The 21,734-nt window shown below is 44.8% G+C and overlaps 1 protein-coding gene across 6 annotated transcripts in view; it reads left to right on the top strand.

Annotated features, from left to right (window-relative positions):
• Positions 1–21,734, top strand: part of DIAPH1 (diaphanous related formin 1) — a 92,290-nt gene that overhangs the window by 67,335 nt on the left and 3,221 nt on the right. For all 6 annotated transcript variants that reach the window (XM_034656165.1, XM_034656169.1, XM_034656164.1 and 3 more), the window contains 9 exons: positions 7,338–7,436; positions 11,685–11,779; positions 12,080–12,181; positions 12,402–12,641; positions 12,776–12,905; positions 13,589–13,713; positions 14,363–14,527; positions 14,651–14,786; positions 16,890–16,976. In XM_034656165.1, the coding sequence (XP_034512056.1) occupies positions 7,338–7,436; positions 11,685–11,779; positions 12,080–12,181; positions 12,402–12,641; positions 12,776–12,905; positions 13,589–13,713; positions 14,363–14,527; positions 14,651–14,786; positions 16,890–16,976 (1,179 nt within the window). The remainder of the gene's footprint in view (positions 1–7,337; positions 7,437–11,684; positions 11,780–12,079; positions 12,182–12,401; positions 12,642–12,775; positions 12,906–13,588; positions 13,714–14,362; positions 14,528–14,650; positions 14,787–16,889; positions 16,977–21,734) is intronic.

Here is a 21,734-nt window from a genome sequence, read left to right as displayed (position 1 = left end):
AGGGAGAAGCAGGCTCCCTGGATGACGGGCTCGATCCCAGGACCCTGAGATCATGACTTGAGCTGAATGCAGCCGCTTAGCCAACTGTGGCACCGAGGTGCCCCTTTTTGGCACTTCTTTTGCTTTCGGGTTGGGTGCCAGTGAATATCATCACATTCAGCCCTCCATTTATGTGTTGTATGTGTGTGGTGTTTGATTGTTTGTTTTCATTCTTTTTAATATTTTTCTCTCTGCTTTTATTCACCCTGTTGCTGGAGTATAGGTTTTCTAGGGCTTTCACCTGTGAACCTGTTGTTGATCTTTACTCAGGATGTAGCCTTTTGGGTTCCCAGCTGCTGAGGAGAGTCTCATTTAAGACTCCCCACATTAGGCAGAACCTTGATGCCTGTCCGCCCTTACTACACAAAACCGTCAAACGCGTATTGGAACAGCGCGCCAATGTTGTGGCTACCTTTCTGGAGCGGTTCATTGCCATCTTATCACTTCTTCCATGTTTTCAAAGTGGTTTTTTAAATAGTATACCAGCATTTTTAGATGTTTTTCATGGGAGACTTGGCATCATTACTGAAAATGGAAGCTCTCATTTCTTTTCATATTTACCTGGTAATTTTCACCACATTGAAAAATGAAAATATTATGTAATGAAACCAGTCTTTATACAAACATCTTGATTTTGTGATATTCTTAGAAGTTTTTGTTTATTCAAAATTATATTATTTTTCTGTTTTTAACATTTAGTGTTTAATATGTCTGGAAATTATTTTTGTGAACAGCATAAAGTTAGGATCTAACTATTTTCCTTCGAAGTAGAGAGCCAGTTTTTCCAGCACTGTTGGTTAGACCACAAGTCAGAAAACTATGCTCAATCCATTTTGTTAAGTTTTGTTTGAACACAGCTATGCTCATTTGATGACATAATATCTATGTCTTCTTTCATATTACACTAGCAGAGTTGAGTAATTGCAAATAGAAACGTATGGCGCACAGAGCCTCAAGTATTTGCTTTCCAGTCACTTAAGAAAAAAGCGTATCAACCTCTGGATTAGACCATCCTTTTTTCATTCAAGTTTCTACTTTGGCATTTGCTAGATGTTTCATGTCTATTTCTTGTTCTTTATTCACCTCAAATGTTCTTTGACTGTCACTGTGTTACAATTATTGTAGCTTTATACCACTGTATTTTATTGGCCTTGAAGATATAATTTGTTCAGATAGACAGGTGTTTATTGAGGTACAAAATGCATATAGCAGAACTTACCCTTTGTATGTGTACATTTCTATGAATTTTGACAAATGTATACAGCCATGTAACCATCACACTCAAGATAGAGAATATTTTCATCACTTCAAAAAGTTCCCTCCTGCCCATTTGTCTGTCACGTTTCCTCACTGCCAGGCCCTGGCATCCACAGATCTGATTTCTGTCTGCCATTTTATCTTTTCCAGAATAGTCATAATAAATGGAATCAAACATTAAGTAACGTTTTAAGCCTAGATTGTTTCCCCTAGCATAATGTATGTGAGATTTGTCCATGTTGTTGCATACAGAGATATTCCTCTTTGTTGCTGAGTAATATTCCATTATATCCATTTACTGGTTGACGGACATTTGGGTTGAATCCAGTTTGGGGCGGTTAAGAGTAAAGCCAGTAGAAACATTTACCTGCAAGATTTGTCTGGATGTATGTTTTCATTTTTCTTGGGCAGATACCTAGGACAGGGAGCGTTGGGCCAGATGTGACTAATGTATGTTTAACTGTAGAAGAAACTGCCAAACTCTTCTCCAAAGTGGCGGTCCCATTTTTTCATTTCCACCAGCAGACGTTTTGCATCCTTACCAGCACTTAGTTGTGTCAGTTTTGTTTTTTTAGTGACTCTAGTGGGTTAGGCATTGCAGGGTTTTGTTTTTGTTTTTGTTTTAAGATTTTATTTTTTAAAGTAATCTCTAGGGGCACTTGGGTGGCTCAGTCGTTAAACATCTGCCTTCGGCTCCGGGCGTGATCCCAGCGTTCTGGGATCGAGCCCCACATCAGGCTCCTCTGCTGGGAGCCTGCTTCTTCCTCTCCCACTCCCCCTGCTTGTGTTCCCTCTCTCGCTGGCTGTCTCTCTGTCAAATAATAAATAAAATCTTAAAAAAAAATAAAAATAAAGTAATCTCTACATCCAGCGTGGGGCTCAGACTCTACAGCCCCAAGATCAAGAGTCGCATGCTCTACCCACTAGCCTGCCAGGCCCCCCTACCTTAAACATTGTAGTTTTACTTCCTAATTAAATTAATTCCTAGTACATATTCCCATTGACGTAATGATGGTGAGCGTCTTTTCCTATGTTTACTTAAACCTGTATAACTTTTTTGGTGAAGTATCTGTCCAAATCTTTTACCCATTAAAGAAAAATTGGGTTGTTTTCTTAGGATTGAATACTGAGAATTTTTTTATATGTTGTGGATACTAGTCCTTTATCAAGATCTCTGTTTTCTAAGTATTTTTTCCCCAGACTTACCATTTTGTTCCTTAGTGGTACCTTTGAAGGAACAGAAGTTGTTAATTTTGATGAGGTCTGCTTTATCAGTTTTTTCTTTTGTGTTTTGTCTATTGCTTTGTACAAATTCCCACAAACTTAAAACAGCATAAATTTATTATCCCGCGGTGTCCACGGGTCTGGAGTCCATGTTAGCCGCTCCTCTGCGGAGGGTCACACCAAACTGAAGTCGAGGTTCTGGCTGGACTTCCTTGCTTTCTGGAGCCCAGTGTCCTCTTCCAGGCTTATGTGCTACTGGCTGAGTCCAGTTCCTTATAATTGTGGGCCCTACATAAGTGTATTCTTGCCAGTCATCAGCTAAAGGTTGTTGTGAGCTTCTGGGGGCTGCTCAGGGCCTTCTCCACTGCCTGATAGTTTGCTTCTTCAAGGACAGCAGGGGAGAAGGGTTATACAGGGTGTGTGCACTAAGAGGGGGGCCAGCTTAGGATTCTGCCCACCACATAAGGTTGGTTTTTAAGAATCTTTACCTACCCCAAAGTTGGGAAGATTTTTCTGATTTCCTCTAGAAGTTAATAGTTTTAGGTTTTCCATCTCTGGTCTATTTATGCATTTATATATATGTATGTGTGTATTGAGATGTAATTCACATAAGATGAACCCTTAAAGCAAGCAAGAAATTTTAATTTGTATTACAAAAAAAAATTCCTGGCTTAGAATCAATATCCATCACTCTGCTCTTACATCATGTAGTCACCTCAAAGATGCAAGATGGGCTAGCAAATGTGGTCCCTACCTGCACCATCATTTCCCATGACAAAAACTCCACATCATGGAATGGGAGCAGATACTGTGGTCAGCAGTTCTCTGGGCCACAGCCCAGACTGACCCAGGGATTTTTGCCCAGTTTTCCCAACACCATTTGTTGCAGAAACTGTCTTTTTTCCATTGGATATTCTTTCTTGCTTTGTCAAAGATGAGTTGACCATACAGTTTTAGGTCCATTTTGGGGCTTTCTATTCTGTTCCATTGATCTGCGTGTCTCTTTTTGTCTCATGTGTCTCTTTTTGTCTCAATGATTACAGCTTTGCAAGTATAGCTTGAAATCCGGAATTGTGATGCCTCTAGTTTTGTTTTTCTTTTTCAGGATTGCTTTGGCTATTTTGGGTCTCTTGTGGTTCCATACAGATTTTAGGATTGTTTTTCTAGCTCTGTGAAAAATGCTGGTGGTATTTTGATAGGGATTGCATTAAATGTGTAGATTGCTTTGGGTAGTATAGACATTTTAACAGTGTGTGTTTTTCTGATCCATGATCATGGAATGTTTTTCCATTTCTTTGTGTCCTCTTCAATTTCTTTCATAAGTGTTCTTCAGTTTTCCGAGTGTAGATCTTTTACCTCTTTAGTTAGGTTTATTGCTAGGTATCCAACTGTGTTTGGAGCAATTGTAAAAGGATTGATTCTTTGATTTCTTTTTCTGCTGCTTCATTATTGGCGTATAGAAATGCAACAGATTTCTGCATCTTGATTTTGTATCCTGTGGCTGAGTTCATGAATTAGTTCTAGCAATTTTTTGGTGGAGTTTATTTTATTGATTTTTTTTTAAAAGCAGCTTTTTGAGTCATTGAATTTTCTCTGTTGTTTTCATTTTTATTGATTTCTGCTCTTAAATTCTTTATTTCCTTCCTTCTGCTTGCTTTGGGTTTGTTTTGCTCTTATTTTAGTTCCTTGAGATAGAAAATTGGACTACTGACTTGATCTTTGTAATTTTCTAATGTAAACTTGGTGCTGTCAGTTTCACCGTCGGCACTGCTGTGGCTGTATCCCATATGTTTTGATGTATTGTACTTTCATTTTCATTCAGTTCTGTGTATCTTAAAATTTTCTGAGGCTTCCTCTTTGACTCACAAATTACTTAGAAATGGTTCTTTGGTTTCCAAATGTTTTGCTATTTCCCTGTTTTCTTTCGGTTATTGATTTGTTGTTTGATTCCATTATGGTTAGAGAACGTGCTCTGATTTCAATCCTTTAAATCTATTGGGTGTTTTTTTTTTTTTTTAAAGATTTTATTTATTTATTAGAGCGTGCACACAAGCCAGGGAGAAGGAGAAGCAGGCTTCCTGCTAAGCAGGGAAGCCTGACACAGGGCTCGATCCCAGGACCCTGGGATCGTGATCTGAGCCGGAGGCAGATGCTTAACCAACTGAGCCACCCAGGTGCCCTGATGATACTGATGTTTTACCAGTTCAAGTAAGCATAGAAACTTTATTTTCATTTAGGTCCCTTTACCCTCCCCAGTTTTAAGTACAATTGTAGGGGTGCCTGGGTGGCACAGCGGTTAAGCGTCTGCCTTCGGCTCAGGGCGTGATCCCGGTGTTATGGGATCGAGCCCCACATCAGGCTCTTCCTCTATGAGCCTGCTTCTTCCTCTCCCACTCCCCCTGCTTGTGTTCCCCCTCCCTGTCTCTATCTCTGTCAAATAAATAAATAAAATCTTTTAATAAATACATACATACATACATACATACATACAATTGTATTTCCTCTTCATGGGGCTACTCCATTTTGGTAGAGTCAAGAAGTCCATATTGTGGTGTCTGCCCTGATTGGAGGGGGTTCTCTAATGTAGGGCAAGGATTCGGGTGGAAGCCTGTGTTGTGGGTGGTGAAAGGACTCGCCTGAGGCACAACGAAGACTAGAGAAGCTCATCGAATGTACTGCTAGGGAGTGGCTGGCAGGACTGCAGAGGAGAGGCTGTCTGCTATGAGGCAGTGGGCGCACGCTGTTTTTTAAAGAGGGAAGGTGAGGAGGTATGGCAACACACGGGATTTTCCCTTTTTTGGTAACTGTGTCTGGTTGTTAGTAGCCCGTGGGTCAGTGGTATTTTGAGGTGGGTCGCCTGATGGGCCTGTCTATTCAGTCAGGGGGTCGTAGGCTCTTTCTCTACTCCATCGCTCCAGCTCGTGGTCTAAAAGCAGCCTCTCTGCACAGATGATTGTCTTTTCTCTGTAGCCCTCCTGAGTTACCAGCTCTGCTAGCTCTTCAGTAGTCTAGTGGTTGTTGTGAATTGCTATATAGAGTTAGATCTTCCACAAAAAGGGACCTTTTCATCCCTTTCTTTCTTGTATCTGTACCTTATTTTTTATCTTATTGCCAAGCAAAAAAGTTGAGTCTGTTTTTTTGTTTTTCAACATCAGTAATAAATACTTATTTTTCTATTTTGCCTGTATAAAATGAGAGCTTTACTTTTAACTTTTCTCCTTCCCTTTTTCGAAGTTTGTATGTTTTAATTCTCCATTTTTATCTGACCACCCATAATTTCCATTTTGTTATATGATATGTCTTTAGTACCTCTCTGGCTTTTCCTGACCTCCCCCTCACTCCGTGCAGCCATAATGACCTTTTTGTTTTTCTTTGAGCTCACAGGGCATGCTCCTTTCTCAGGCCTTTGTATTGGTCATTCCCTCCCTTCCCGAAATGCATCCCCCTCTCCCTGAAGATACTTGGCTTGTGATTCTACCTTCTAAAAGGTCTTTTCTCAAAAGTCACGTTCTAAGACTTTCCCTCACCCCCCTAAAGGTATAAGCCATTGCCCATTAGGCCCCCCTGTTTCTTCCCTACTTGATTTTCTTTTCACAGAACTATGATTAGCTAATATAGTATTTTATGTATTAACTGATTGTTATTTCTCTTGATTAGAATATGAGTTCCATGAAGGCAGGAATCTTTCTCTGTTTTGTTCACTTTTTTTTTTTTAAGATTTTATTTGGGAGAGAGAAGAGCGAGGGAGGAGTACAGAGGGAGGGAGAGGGACAAGCGGACTCTGCCTCGAGCTTGGAGCCTGACACGGGGCTCCATGTGGGGCTTGATCCCAGGGTCCTGAGATCATGACCTGAGCCAAAACCAAGAGTTGGACACTGAAGTGACTGAGCCACCCAGGTGCCCCTCTCTTTCGTTCACTGTTGTATTCACAGTGCCCAGAATAACCTGGCTCATAAAGACACTCCATAATAGGTACTTAGCAAGTGTTTATATAAGTAACTAATCTTCATGTATTTTGTATTTTCCTTCTTTGAGTTGGGACTGACAGGCCAAAGGATGAGTGTTTTTAATAGCCCTTGGAACTTTTTGCCATGCAACTTTCTTTTTTGTTTGCTTTATTTCTTATTTATTTGTACGAGGTAATACTTTTTGTGTGGTTTAAAATTCAAACGGTATGGGCGCCTGGGTGGCTTAGTCCCGTGTCAGGCTCAAGGGGGAGTCTGCTTCAAGATTCTCTCCATATGCCCCTCACCCCACTTGCACACATACACACATGCACACTCTTGCTTTCTCTCTAAAATAAATAAATCTTTTAAAAAAATTTTATAGAGAACTCCTATTCAAGATGGAGCTTGAAAGAAAATAGGATTTTTAATGGGCACAAAAGGATAACATGGTAGAAGGCTCTAGTAACAGGCTGGCAAACTACATCCCTCAGGCTGACCACCCATTCGTTTATGTATTGTCTTTGACTGCTCTTACGCTATAGTGGCAGAATTGAGCCGTTGAGACAGATCATATAGTCTGCAAAACCTGAAATATTTACTGTCTGGTCCTTCAGAGAAGGATCTCCAAGCAATGGTAGGATGTAGGTGGGAAAGCATTATTGATAACAGTTACAGAAATGAGAATGAGGTGTTGAGTATAGTTGAGGGTGGGAGTCAGTAATAGAAGCATGGCTGGTTAAAGAGAAGGAATACAATAGGGAAACCGTTGTTAATAGCAAACGAGGAGGCATTCCAGGCTGGTTCAGTAGTTCAGTAAGGCCCAAATGTGGCTTGTCCATAATCATGCTTTTCTCGTCTTTCCCTTACTAGCCAAGAAGGATCAGGAAGGTGGAGAAGAAAAGAAATCTGTGCAAAAGAAAAAAGTAAAAGAGTTAAAGGTGTTGGATTCAAAGACGGCCCAGAATCTCTGTGAGTAACTCCGTGATCCCAACTCTTTGAAATGTGAAGGGATTCTTTTAAAAGCTTAATTTTGGTAGAACCAGGGTCTCTTGATTTGTTGAGTTCCTGATGTATGCCAGGCATTGGATAGTGAACTTCCAGTATCTCGTTTAATTCCTCAGTAGCACTGCAAGATTATTTCCTTGCCATAAAACTAGATACTAACAGCGGTTGAGGGTTTAGGAATTTGCCTAGTCCCATAGGTAGTGAGAGACAGGTATGGGATTTGAACCTCAGATTTTTTTTTTTTTTTTAAAGCCCTTACTGTTTCCATTGTATCCACAGAATATTCTAGCCAATGTGCATTTCCTTCTAACTTTTTTTAAAAATATTTTTAAATGCAGGCACTGGCTTGACTTCATTTAAATCTAAAATAATTTTGTGGCTTAGAATAAATAATATAAATCCTGCACTTCTCAAACTAGGATCAGGAACTCTACAGGTGGTCTTATTTGATAATCAAGCTGAATGTTCATTTTTCGTTTATTAGGCTGTTGATCTCCTTTATGCTGAGTAATAGAGATTTAAATATTTGCTCAACAAATATTTGAGGTTCTGCCATGTTACAGTCTCTGTTAGGCCCATACAAGACATGTGTTCCAGGGGCGCCTGGGTAGCGCAGTCGTTAAGCGTCTGCCTTCGGCTCAGGGCGTGATCCCGGCGTTCGGGGATCGAGTCCCACATCAGGCTCCTCGGTTGGGAGCCTGCTTCTTCCTCTCCCTCTCCCCTGCTGTGTACCCTCTCTCACTGGCTGTCTCTATCACTGTCTAATAAATAAATAAAATCTTAAAAAAAAAAAAAAAAGACATGTGTTCCAGAGATGAAAGGGTATATATTCCATAAAACCCACTCACAATCTTGCAGTGTAGCTGTTGTCTGCATTTTCCCAAATGAGAAGATTAAAGTTTAGATGTTGTGACTCAGCTGAGGTCACACAAGGAAACAATTACACATACCCATAAGTCAAGTCAGGGATAGAATGAGAACAGTAAGCCCTTACATTATTCTCTGCTGTATAGTCCTAGATCATTGACAACAAATACTACTAAATGTTGTCTGTGGGTAAGTCTTTTCATGGAGACCAAAGTTATGTGAGATGGTTTCTCATCTCAAGATTATCTCTGGGAACAGAAAACATGAGTAACTCCTATTTTGGAAAGTGATACAACACTGTGGGTACTACATGTTTTTTTCCAGTTGAGTGATAGCAATACAGAAAACAGAGCTTACAAAGAGAATGAGATTTGTTTAGGGGAGGATGGCCTAGGAGATATAATTTAGTGATTCAGAAATTACTAAGTGCCTCTTATGTGCTAGGGACACTAAGCTGAATAAGGCACAGTCCCTGTCCTCATGAAGCACACGTCTGGTGCAGACAGAAAAGTAAATAATGGGAACCACACAGACGAAGCGCTGTGATGGAGGTGAGCTAGGATGCAGATGAGCGCTCTGGGAAAGGGGGCATCTGAGTCAAGTGCAGGCAGTACTGGAGGGAACATGTCATTTGGAAGGAGGTGCTGCTTACATGGATTTGAAAGAACGATGAGCCAGGAGTGATGTGGAGGCTGAGGGCTGGCTTGTTTCAGGCAGAGGGATGAGCACGTATGAAGGCGCAGACGCACGAAGTGACGCTGTGTGGTTGGAAAACTGCAAGTAGTTGAGGACAGCTGAGTAGAGGCCATATGTGGGGGAGGAGTGGCAGGAGAAGCTTTCAAGAAATAGAACCTAAATTATCAAGAATTCTGACAGGCTTAGGCTAAGAAGTATCTGTGTTATCCTAAAGGCCTTGGAATTTATTAAAAGGATTTTAATCAGGAAAATGAGTGATAGACCCTAATTCAGGGGAAGGCTACTTGGGCAGTGACTGAGGCTGGATTGCTAGGGTCCGGGAAGACTCCAGGCAGAGAGATGAATTATGTTATCACTTTAAACTAGGTTAGAGGTGATCAGGGCCTGAAACTAAAGTAGTGAGAATGAGTAGGAAGGCAGAAGATACTAAGGAGAAGAAAAAACGGAACCTAGTGACTGGCTGAAGGAATGAAGGAAATGGTTTTTGGTTTTTTTGGTTTACGTCATTCTGTGGAGAGTGATACCATTTACTGAAGTAGGAAAATCCAGCCAGGGACAAGTAGAAGGGGGAGAGGGGCAGGGAACTCAAAGGCTGGAAAGGAGCAACAAGAAAAATGGTATGACATAGTCCTAAGAAGTGAGGGTAGTCACCAGTGTCAGATGAAGACGGGAGTCTGGTAAAATCAGGACAGGACAGGCAGGTATTCTTTGGATCTGGCATGAAGAAAGTCGGTAGCCTAAGCAAGAAGAATTTCAGTAGAGCATAGAGGTTAATCCTGTAGTGTTTAAATCCTGCTTCCAGCCCTTACTGGTCTTGGGTTTGAGTAGCTTAACTTTAAGTATTAGTTTCCTTTTCTGTCAAATGGGGCTAATAATACAGACGTACAAGGATATTACGGCTCGGGTTAAATGAGATCAGGTGTGTAGATTATGTTTAAATACACTGTGTGATACTCCATAAATAACTGTGGTCTTTTCATTGACTCTGGGGATAGAAGAATAGATGAGAGCTGTGGAAGTGAAAGAGAATAGACTATTGTATTTTTAGAACATTGTAAAGTGAGGGGGAAAAGTTGGTAATTAGAGAGGAATATCAGGTCAGGGTTTTTTGTTTTTAAGATAGTAGAAACTTGGAGGGCTTCGGGGGGGTGGGGGAATGGGATAGGCTGGTGATGGGTATTAAGGAGGGCACGTATTGCCTGGTGCACCGGGTGTTATACGCAAGTAATGAATCATGGAACTTTACATCAAAAACTAGGGATGTACTGTATGGTGACTAACATAATAAAAAATTATTATTAAAAAAAAGTAGAAACTTGGTTATGTGTATATGCTGAAGGAAAAGGTCTTCAAGGCCACCTGTTCTACTGAAATATAAGAAAAGGATGAGTACATGGGTATAGTTGCTGATAAGCTTAAGCAAGTGTTGGCACAAGTTTTCTTCTAGGTAATTCCAAATAGTCCTTACCCGAGCCTTTTCTGGCTTGGCTCCTGCTGAAAGCCCCCAGCGAATAAGAGAATGCTTATTAGCAAGTAATTTGACCAGTGGCTTTAGTTTGTTTTTGTTTTTGTTTTTTTTTCAGTGAAGAGGAACAAGATTTTTTAAAGAAAAATCGGAAGTGGTGGGACAGTTGGGAGAATGGGGATACTTTGGAGGACATTTCCAAGAGGGCCTCACGTAGAGTAGGGACGCACAAAGGACTGCTAGGCAGCGCTGAGCCCGTCACTGCTGAGGAAATGTGATCTGCAGTCTTCGCTAGCAGTGTTCACCAGCCCAGGTGCAAGGAGAGATGACATGGTTGGATTGACCAGGAATTGGGAGGAGAAGAAAACAAGAATAGGAACAGTAGTAATAGAGATGGCAGTAATAGTAGAGATCGGACAAAGCTATAGACTGTAGGGTCTAGGTGAAGGAGAGAAGGCAAAGTGAAACTCGTACATTTGGTAAGCGCTCGCTCTGATGAGGTTGAAGGGTCATTGCAGAGGCTGGTAAGAGAACTGAAGACAGGAACTATTTGTTGGGGAACGGGATATGGCAATTTAAAAATCAGAGCATTTGAGGGGCGCCTGGGTGGCGCAGTCGTTAAGCGGCTGCCTTTGGCTCAGGGCGTGATCCCGGCGTTCCAGGATCCAGCCCCATATCAGGCTCTTCTGCTAGGAGCCTGTTTCTTCCTCTCCCGCTCCCCCTGCTTGTGTTCCCTCTCTCGCTGGCTGTCTCTCTCTCTGTCAAATAAATAAAATCTTTAAAAAAAAAAAATCAGAGCATTTGAAGGCAGTGGCAGCTTTGAGGATGGAGTCATGGGAGTGGGAAACTAAAAACAGCGTGAGGTAAGTATCTTGGATGTATATATAGAAAAAAGATCAAAATCTTCCTGTGTGCACAAAGGCCAGGAGCCACAGTGTTTGTAGAATATGGTGCTTGGAACAGTGTAGCTGGTGCATGAGAGAAAGAGCTGGGAGGTGGGAACCTTAGACGTTGGACTCAGGAACTTGGATTTTAACTACCCAGGCAGTGGAGAGCTGGTGGAGGTTTCTGATAGTGACTTTAAAAAAAAACTTAGGCAAATAGACCAGCAGAGGTTTGTAGAATAGGCTGGAAGGGAGAAGAGACTGAGAAGAATGTGTCTTTGATATCTCATTTTCTGGCAGCCATCTTTCTGGGTTCCTTCCGCATGGCCTATCAAGAGATTAAGAATGTCATCCTAGAGGTGAACGAGAGTGTTCTTACTGAGTCTATGATCCAGGTAAGGAGCGGGATCACTCTGTGGGAGCTGGCTCTTGGCGTCAAGGTACACTAGCCTCATCTGTTTAGGAGGGCGAGGTCCTCTAGCCCCGGCGCTTACAGAATGCTGGCTTTGGGTCAGTGTCCATCCACCTCGCCGGTGGTTAGATTATTTCTGGTATATTTTTTCAAAAGTCCTGCCATCTCACTAGCTGCCCCAACCCTCAGCCCCTATGTCCTTCTTCGTTGTCCTTAGGCAGAGTCGGGGACTGACAGGAGGCTCAAGCCCTCAGCTCCTGAGACCGTCCCTTCTCGCTTTCAGAACCTCATTAAGCAGATGCCAGAGCCCGAGCAGTTGAAAATGCTCTCCGAGCTAAAGGATGAGTACGACGACCTGGCTGAGTCAGAGCAGTTTGGTGTGGTGGTGAGTGAGGCCTGCGGCGAGCAGCTCTTCTCTGACTCCCTTGCCCCCTTCTCCCCTAGAGCCGCTGGGGCACTCGCTCCTTGCCTTTTGCCTATTTCAAACCTCTCTTCCTCTCTGATTGGTACTGTGGAACTCACGGCCTCCCATACGAGGCTCAGCCTGTTTTTTCTGCCTTGCCCTCCCTGTTGGCTGTACTGGAACTGCTTGTCTTCCCCACCAGATGGGCACTGTGCCCCGCCTGCGGCCTCGCCTCAACGCCATCCTCTTCAAGCTACAGTTCGGTGAGCAGGTGGAGAATATTAAGCCAGAGATCGTTTCTGTGACTGCTGCGTGTGAGGAATTACGAAAGAGTGAGAGCTTCTCTAGCCTCCTGGAGATTACCTTGCTTGTTGGAAACTATATGAATGCTGGCTCCAGGAATGCTGGTGCTTTTGGCTTCAACATCAGCTTCCTCTGTAAGGTGAGCCAGGTGGTTAGAGCAGAATGACAGAAGGGGAAGGCTCTTGGCCTCTGTGGGCGCCCTGTGGTGAACTGCTGTTGGCTCAGGGGATCTTGGGCGTGTCAGGACTAACATGTTTCTCGTCTTCCCCCAAGCTTCGAGACACCAAGTCCACAGATCAGAAGATGACGTTGTTGCACTTCTTGGCTGAGTTGTGTGAGAATGACTATCCTGATGTCCTGAAGTTTCCAGATGAGCTTGCCCATGTGGAGAAAGCCAGCCGAGGTGGGGCAGGTTGAGGTGAACTAGAAGGCTGTTCCAGGCCCCCAAAATCTCTGCATCGGGTTGGAAATAAGACACAGTCTAGGTCTTAGATAGTTTTCAGTTCTATTTTAAGTGGGAATGGGAGAGGGTGTAGGCCACAGGGGAGAGGATTATCAGGCAGAAAGGAGGTCTTCGTGTACAGAAGTGAGAAGCATTCTATCCCTTCCTAAGGAACACCAAATACTAAAAAGAAGAAAAAAAAAAAAGGGAAGAAAGGCAGGTGTTTTTTAGTCGGACCAGATTAACAAAAATCAGGCCTCACCATCCTGGAACAAGGCACAGAAAAAGCAGCATTCAGTAGAAACGGGAACAGATTTCTGCCCTTCCTCTGTATTTCTGTGTATAGCTCCTTCCTGCCAAACTCTGTTCTCTAAAATAAATGAGACCAAGATCCCAGGGAATTTCACAGGTTCTTGTTAAATAGATGAAGCCTCTCTTCTTCTTGTGGAGGTTGGAGGTTCGGACATCAGGTAACTTACAGTTTAAGTGAAAAGATGAGAAGTGCAATTTGTGGAACAACTTGGAGGAGAGGACGTGAGGGCTACAGCTCAGCGTACGCACTGATGCTGTGCCCCCATGAGCGGAAGCTGAGGGTCTGGGCACTGGGAATAAATTCTTGCTTTCTTTTTTTGTGTCTCCTTTAGTTTCTGCTGAAAATTTGCAAAAGAACCTAGATCAGATGAAGAAACAAATTGCTGATGTGGAACGTGATGTTCAGAATTTCCCAGCTGCCACAGATGAGAGAGACAAGTTTGTTGAAAAAATGACTATATCCTTTCTTACGAACATCCTAGGGATGCTCCCTAGGAAGGGAAGGAAAACTTTCCAGGGGGAGGACAGCAGGAGAGATCTGGTGATAAATAATTTTTCCTTCTTTAAAAAGACTCTTAAATTCTTTTCATTAAGTACATAGTTCTCAAAAGCATTCTCATTGTTGTGATAAGCATACCACTAAAATTCTTCCGTGATCCCTTGCCCTCTCCCCCATCTCCCCTCCACTCGTGTGCCACACGACCACACACACACACACACGCATACAGACCCAGACACACACGTATTCTCTTCTCTCTCCTCTTCCCAGAGGTAACCACCGCCCCTGGACTCCTCATTTTCACCTCATGAGTTTATTTTAAACAAAAACTGTCTTGTGTTGCTTCTTGCACATACTGGTTCTTAGCCCCGGCTCCACAGCAGGACACGCAGAGCCACCCCTCTAACTGCCCCCTCCTGTTCTGTAGGTGAGCCGGTTTATGGTTTACCATTGCCCTGTTTTGGCTATTTCGATTGCTTCTCGCCTTTCTCTTACAAACAGCGTTGTATTGACCGTGCTCGTGGTGCCAGCAGGCACCTCTGCGTGTCCTTGGGGCTAGGGCGGTGGGTCCGCTTCCTGGCCTTGGCCCTTGACGCGCTGGCCGCACAGCTTCGTGAAGGACGCACAGGAACAGTACGACAAGCTGCGGATGATGCACTGCAACATGGAGACCCTCTATAAGGAGCTGGGCGAGTACTTCCTCTTCGACCCCAAGAAGGTGTCAGTGGAAGAGTTCTTCATGGATCTGCACAACTTTAAGAATATGTTTCTGGTGAGCCAGGGGTACCTGCTGGCTGAATCTTTCGTGGACGTTTCTCACTTTCCACATCGGTTGGTGTGGGGTGGGCTGACGTGCAAGTGCACGCATGTCCACGTGCTTTGTTTTCCTCCGCAGCAAGCAGTCAAGGAAAACCAGAAGCGGCGGGAGACCGAGGAGAAGATGCGGCGAGCAAAACTAGCCAAGGAGAAGGCAGAGAAGGAACGGCTGGAGAAACAGCAGAAGAGAGAGCAACTCATAGACATGAATGCGGGTAAGAAGCGGAGGAGGAGGAGGACTGATGGGTTGAAACAGGAACATCTGCAGGGCTCCTCTGCCTACAGTCTCAAGGCCAGAGAGAACAGCTCATGTCTGAGCTCAGCTCCTGGCAGAAGATCGTTGGCAGCTTTTTACCTCCAAGAGCCCGATGCTGGACTCGAACCTCAGCTGCCCCGCGTGCGCATTCCTGCGCTCCTTGCTCGGCCCCCTCTCTCTTCTTCGCTAGTTCCTGTGTTATGTCTCCTCTCCAGTGGGTTTAGTGTTGCTGTAACACATACTCTTCCGCCTGGCCAAATGGTCTTCTGGCCCGTTTTTGTACCATCTACATCTTTCTCCCCAAAATGTTTTCCTGGCCTTGCTCCAGTCTTTCACTGGTGGCTTGTCCTCCCTGTCTTATTTTCACTAAGTACTGTGTGCTCAGTACCTCCGCACAGTTGTACACACTGTGTACACGCATCACTGCGCATACCTACAAGGTTATAAAGGGATTGAACTTCTGGAGAAGGGGGAATGGGAGCTGGCCACTCTTTTTTCTTTAGCAGAATCTATTTCACTACCAGAAGCACGTCTTTGTTGAAACATATGGGCTCAATTACTGGCCTTCTGCTTCCTGTCTCTGCTGCCTTCCTGCTGCCGCTGCCCTGCCCCCTCTGTCTGCTTCTTCTGTGGGGAGCAGGGATATAGCATGCATCGTGCATGGCCCTGAGCTGTGCCACCCTTCTGGAACCTGAGGGAGTACAAGCCATCTAAATAAAGGCTGGGGCGATGGGGTAACTGGGTGATGGGCATTAAGGAGGGCACGTGATGTGACGAGCACTGGTATTATATGCAGCTGATGAGTTATTGAACACTACATCTGAAACTGATGATGTACTATATGTGGGCTATTGAATTTTTTAAAAAAAGTAAAGGAGTTCTTAGGGCTTCCAAGTGTGGCAAGAATCAAAGTGCTTTGCTGAGCACAAGAGGCCAGAGCTGCTGTAGCACCTCTTGTTCCCAAGGACTTTTCTTTGGCAGCTCCTGTTGTGGTAAGGCTAGCGACCTGAAGGAGCTGAACAGCCTACATTTTTTTTCTTTTCTTGATACTCTTCTGGGAAGCAGTTCCACAGTTGTTTACTCTAGTTATATAGAAGCCACAAATTTTGTTCTACTGCTCATTCTGTTGAAGCCCACACCCAGTATCCTTTACCTTCCCCCATTCTCCCCTGGGGGCCAGGGCTTGTCCGCAGGTACTGTCTAGGATGCCTCAGGGGAAGGTGGAGTCAGCGGACACGCAGGATGAGGGCTGCACCCCGTTACCTGGTAGTGCAGCAAGCCCTGGTCCTGGTCCCGGAGGCGAGCCAGTGAGCCAGTGAGGTCGGAATTTAGGTCAGCTGCACTGGTGATGTTCAGCCAGCAGGTGGCGCTGGGAGCAGTGAGCCCAGCCCCGTAGCTAGCAGCCTGCAGGCTCCTTGGGATTTCAGTTTCAGATTTCACCACCCAGAGCTGTTGCCATGGAAACAGAGCTAGGCTGGAACAGGGACTCTCCATTAACTCTTTACATTCCAGCCAGGATGCTCCTGGTACATGCTGAGCTGGCTTCTGGAAGGTGCAGCCACAAGGGGCAGTACTTAAGTAAAAGTCGATCTTGATTGGGGCTTGTCTCTTTTTTCCTCAACCCTGCTCTGAAACTGGAACCAGGCTCTCCCTGATGTGTTTATAGGAATTAGAGTGAAACACTTTAGGATAAAGAGCAAGCAATATAGTTGCATATTAATTTTCATAATCCCAGTCTCTCTGCTTAAACTGGCATTGGAGTTGGGCAGTTCTGCACTTCTCTGTGCTAATCCCTGGTGGGTTGGGAAGGAAGGTACTGCAAGGAAATATCCCAAGGTTTGCATTGGTTAGTAGGCAGCAGAACCTTTTCTTGTAACCACTGTCGAACAGATGCAAGTAGACATGGGCTGTGAGGCTTGAGGTTGAGCCCCATGTCTGCTCTGAGTCCTCAGCCCCCGTGGGTGTGGGGTAAGCTGGGCAACAGTCATACAGTTGGTGTGGGACTCAACACTGCATGCTGCTCACGCTGAAGAGCTTACATCTCCCTTTTTGTTTGTGACAGAGGGCGATGAGACCGGTGTGATGGACAGTCTTCTGGAAGCTCTGCAGACAGGCGCAGCATTCCGACGGAAGAGAGGACCCCGTCAGGGTAAGTGAGCAGATGGAGCCCAGCTTGGGCATGTGGAAGGGGTGAGGTCTCTCTGCTCCTCGTCCTGCTTGTCTTGGGCTAAAGAACAGATGAAGATGCTCTGAGGGCTTGGGAACTTCCTCACAATAGTCCCTGCGTCAAGAGTGGGTTGTCTAGTCCTGTACCTCCCATGTTAGAAAGGTCTTCAGGCACTGATAGCAGATTATATCTGATGATGATTGCGCTTCTCCCCATTTTTGAAGCAGAAACCTGGAACAGGCGACCCATGGTACAGGATACAGAGATTTGGGTGGGTGTTTGCCGGTATGAACAAAAACTGAGCTAAATATAAAAGTGTACATTAGATGTAGAAAATAAAAAGTCAAGAGCCCTTACTCTCAACTTCACAAGCAGAAAAGATACAGAGAGGAGATTAGGCATCATTATCCTCAGAGGAAGTAATATAGAGGAGCAATCCAGTGGAAGAACTGTGTCTGTCCGAGAATCACCCTCTCCTTGGGTGCACTAGCCTGCACTGCTTTTGTCTTTCCCAGTGACTCCCCCTCAACTCCCCTCCCAACCCTCTGTAGATTTCAGTGGATTAAGTTGAGTCAGAGCCTCTAAGAAGAATTATGGGGAGAGGAGGACAAATGATCCAGGCATTAGTGTGGGGAAGGATTGATGGATAAGCTTCCTTAGAAGAAAGCACACAGTGGCCAAGAGACTAGTCCAGGAGAAGGTACTACAGCCAATACTATCCCTCATGTGGGGTTGACCTGCACTGTTGTGTCTGGTGAGGGCCTTTTTGGACTAGGAGTGATAGCTTCTTTCCTGGTTTGAAGGGTGGGAATAACAGAAAAGGCAGTCATGGAGGGTTTCCACTTCCAAGAGAGTAAACGCTGTGTTCCCTGGTCCCTGGCTGGGCTGTTCTGTAGGTTTGTTGTAGAGTTGTTGTGTAGCTTGCTTTGGCCTCTGTAGGGCGTACAGTAAGTGTCATAGCCTGGACAGGGGTCCTCCAGATCAAGGGTATAGAGCATGCTAGCCCACATAAACCTAGTGTCCCACAGGTTGCTATGTGTTCCTGCCCGTACTCTGAATTCCCAAAGGAAAATTTCCTTCTGAGGGCTCTTCCGTATGACTTCAGAACCTTCCCTAAGTAGGAGAATCCCTAGTTACAAGTCGTCTCCATCTCCTGGCATAGTGCATGAAATCATATAGATGGGTGTTTGGGTGGAGAGTGCAGCTAGTAGTAGTTCTTTAGTTTGTAGAGGTTCTTATGAGAGTGTTTTTTACACACCCCTCCCATGTGGCCTTACTTTAGGCATTTCCAGCAGATGAAAGTACATTGTATCTCTCAGCTAAATGCCATCCTGCATCCAACTGTTGGTGGGGAATTCCCTTTTTAAGCCTCTTCCTATGAAACTACTAGAATCCCAGATGCTTCCTGTACACAGGCAGCCAGACACCAATGGCTTCCCTCTGCGGGGGAGGCCCCATTCTCTATGTCTTCCCAAGTAGGAAACCAGGACTCGCAGACAGAGGAAGCAGGGATTTTGTTGGAACATAACCTTTCAGCAGAGGATCTAACTTAGTCAAAGTGCTGTTCCCCAGTGCAAGAAGGCATGGGAGACTGATACTAGGACATACTGAAGCAGAGAAGCACATACTACTTAAATTAGTTCCATCCTGTAACCTAATCTGTCTGGGCTGTAGGTTCACAGAACAGGGCTGAATGTATCTGGGAGAATCTGTCCGGGGAGACCTTTCTGATTACTCTGGTATGCTGCTTAGGGGGGTGCACTCACATGCTGTGATGTGATGTGGCCTCATGCTAGACGTGAAGACTCTATTACAGTCTGAAGAGTGTCGGACTAGGTAGAGATCAAAAGAGCCAAACTCAAGTCTAACTCCGATGCTGTCTAGGGTGCCTTAGACAAGTTTTGGGGACTCAGTTTCTTCGTGAGTTGGACTAAAATGGTTTCTTGGGTCTTTTCTAGCTTTAATAATTTTTTATTGTTCAGCAACAATAGAATTAAGAGAAGACAAGAAAGAGGCTGGACTCAGAAGGCCCCATTCTCAAACTATAAAGGCTGCGGGTTTCCCTCAGTGGCTACTGGACTTAGCTGGTCCACTCGTTGCTTGACGGCGTCTGACTATTCCTCATGGCCAATTGCCTTGAGCCAAAAAACTGAAGCACTAGCCAGCGGATCTGCCTCACAGCCCTCCTCATTCCTAGGGAGGCAGCTGTCCCTGCCTTAGAGACACTGGCCTTTTCCAAAGGATTTAAAGGCATGTTTAAAAAATAAAAGTCTTCCGGTCTCTGGAGACCTGAGAGAGTGTAGACAGAGTACAGAGTATACAAAGCACCATTGAGGGGCTGGAAGAGGAGAGTTACTATCAGGGCTGGCTCATTAAAAGTGACTTGTAAGCTGCTGTGATCTGCAGGGTGTGGGAGAACAATGGTTTGAGTGTCAAAGAGAAGAATCCATGTGATTGTATCACAGCTACTATTTCAAGCTGATGATTGAGTCAGCGTGTGGTTTTAATGACTCAACTTTATCTCCATGTCTGAATTGTGGCCTCTTATATACAGGCCATCTGCTCACTGGGATAAAAGTCAAGGGAAGAAACTGGTCTTTCTCTTCCTTTCCTTCCCTCTAAGCTCCACCTCCACTAACAGAACCTTAGAGTCTGGAGAGCCTCTAAAGACCTCTAGTGATCAGCATCTGACCTCCACAGAGAGGAAAGCAATTAAGACCCAGAGAAGCTCTGGCTGGGTCAGCTCTACAGAGCTGGCTGATGCTAGAGCGAGAACTCTAGGCCCTTTTTATGATTCCAAGTCCAGGGCTGTGGCCACTAAGCCTCCTTGATGGACAGGAGAGGACAGTGACCCCCTCTGTGGGGGCCAGAAGTATTCTTTCCTACCTTCAAGTGAAGAGAGCACTGGACACGGTACGGGTGCTTTGGGGAGTGTCTGACGACTACCTGTCTGTAGAAGGGGAAGAGTGTTGCCTATACCACCACCTCTTCTCCATCTGCTTTTGTGAAAATAGGACAGGAATTATAATTAGGTGACTTTTAGACAGTAATGAGTTCTTTAGGACAGTAATGACTGCCCCATCTGTCCTAGTTTCCTCTCCCCTAAGGAAGCTTATTAACAAGAACACTTCCTCTTCAGGTGCAGTTTCTAGCCTGTGTTTTATAAATGTCTTTTTCCAAATCATTGACCTTTTTCTAATTCATCTGTACGGGTGTTATATATGGTTGGTGGATTTTGCTGGTGTTTTTATCCTAGCCCACCCGAACATCTAGGAATCTGGCTTCAGAGAGCTTTGACCAGTGTCTCAAGATAGTTCCCTTTTCCCCACAGGCTATGAGACCGTTGTGTTGGGAGGTAATGATTCTCCCTGATCTAATACAAATTATGTATCTGCTTCTGTGGCTACTTTTCAGTAGTCTCAAGTACCCAAGCCAGGGAAAGGAGGGGAAAAGTCACTTTCTCTGGATTGTTCAATCTGTTGAGTATAATTGTGGCCCTGAAGACAAAGTGGAAACCAGGATTCTTCTGTTCTGTTGATTCTCATTTCTGGTTCTGACCTTAACCACATCATGCCATCCCTAGTGTGCCTACACTCTAGGTTTAAAAGGGAAGTTTTGGTCTTCTTCCCACCTACCATCCATTCTTAGTTTTTATGAAATCGGTAGTGCATCAGAATCTTTTGGAATCTAGAAAATGTAGAAACAGTGCTTGATGAGGTACAACTGGTATCAGTTTCGAGAAAGAAACCACAGAGAAACAACACAAGACGTGCCACACTTGAACTCTGACTTTTCCCATGTTGCCCACGACAGGTGTCTCTGAAGCCCCAGTGTTCTTTTTCTTCTGGGGTCTGGAGTCAGAAATTCTTTCAACCACCCCTTAAGTCACACACAAGCAGTTGGCAATATTTTCTCAACTGCTAGTGATTGAAAGCACAGGGACACCAAAGTGACAATCAAGCCACTGCCTTTCTGGCCATGAGAAGTAGGGTCCTAGAGAAGGGATTCATTCAGAAAAGAGCTGAAACTAAATGGGTCTGAGGAAGACTTTGCTGGATAGACTAAGAAGATAGAAGCATCTACTTGTAGACCTTCCTCGTCACACTCCGGGGGGCTTCTTTCCCCTCCTGTCAGTCACCGAGGCCAGAGCATGTGTTCATAATCCAAGGAGTGGTTTCTGTGAGCGGCCTGGAGCCTGGGTCACGTACCTTCCACCTGGAACCAGATGATGAGCCCTTGTGCTGGTCAGTCAGGGCCTTCACTCTTCCTTCTCCTCTTGTTAGACGGTCCCTTGTGCCCCTGGGAGGAGGAGTTGGAGGAGGAGGAGACCTGTACATTGGTAACCTGTGGGCATGCCGCGTGCTCCGACCCGTGGGTGGCCTCTGACGTGTGAACACAGTGGTGCTGCGTCCCATTTCTGGGGAGCCCGACAGCCCTGCTAAAAAGCTGGGCCTTCTGACCCTGTTTGGCTTCACCCTGCCTAAAGCTTCTTGCTGGTCTACACAAGGCCCTGGTGTTCTGGGCGCTTTGTTCACCGCCTCCTCTGGCCCTGGCCTTCCTGTGCATGTCCCGGAGCTGCCCCCCTCCTTCGGTCTTCCTCTTTTCACCTGTCCCTGCTTCTTTAAGGCTTAGGCACTGCTTTCTCCATTCATCTTTCCTGTGACCCAGCTAGCGGGGTTTTTTGAGGTATAAATCAAATGCTTAAAATTCATCCTTTTTTTTTTTTTTTTTTTTTTTTTT

This window comes from Ailuropoda melanoleuca, chromosome 3 (assembly GCF_002007445.2).
Source record: "Ailuropoda melanoleuca isolate Jingjing chromosome 3, ASM200744v2, whole genome shotgun sequence".
Lineage (NCBI taxonomy): Eukaryota > Metazoa > Chordata > Mammalia > Carnivora > Ursidae > Ailuropoda > Ailuropoda melanoleuca.
The sequence above is the reverse complement of the archived record's forward strand: the minus strand, read 5'-3'. Positions and strand labels throughout refer to the sequence as shown.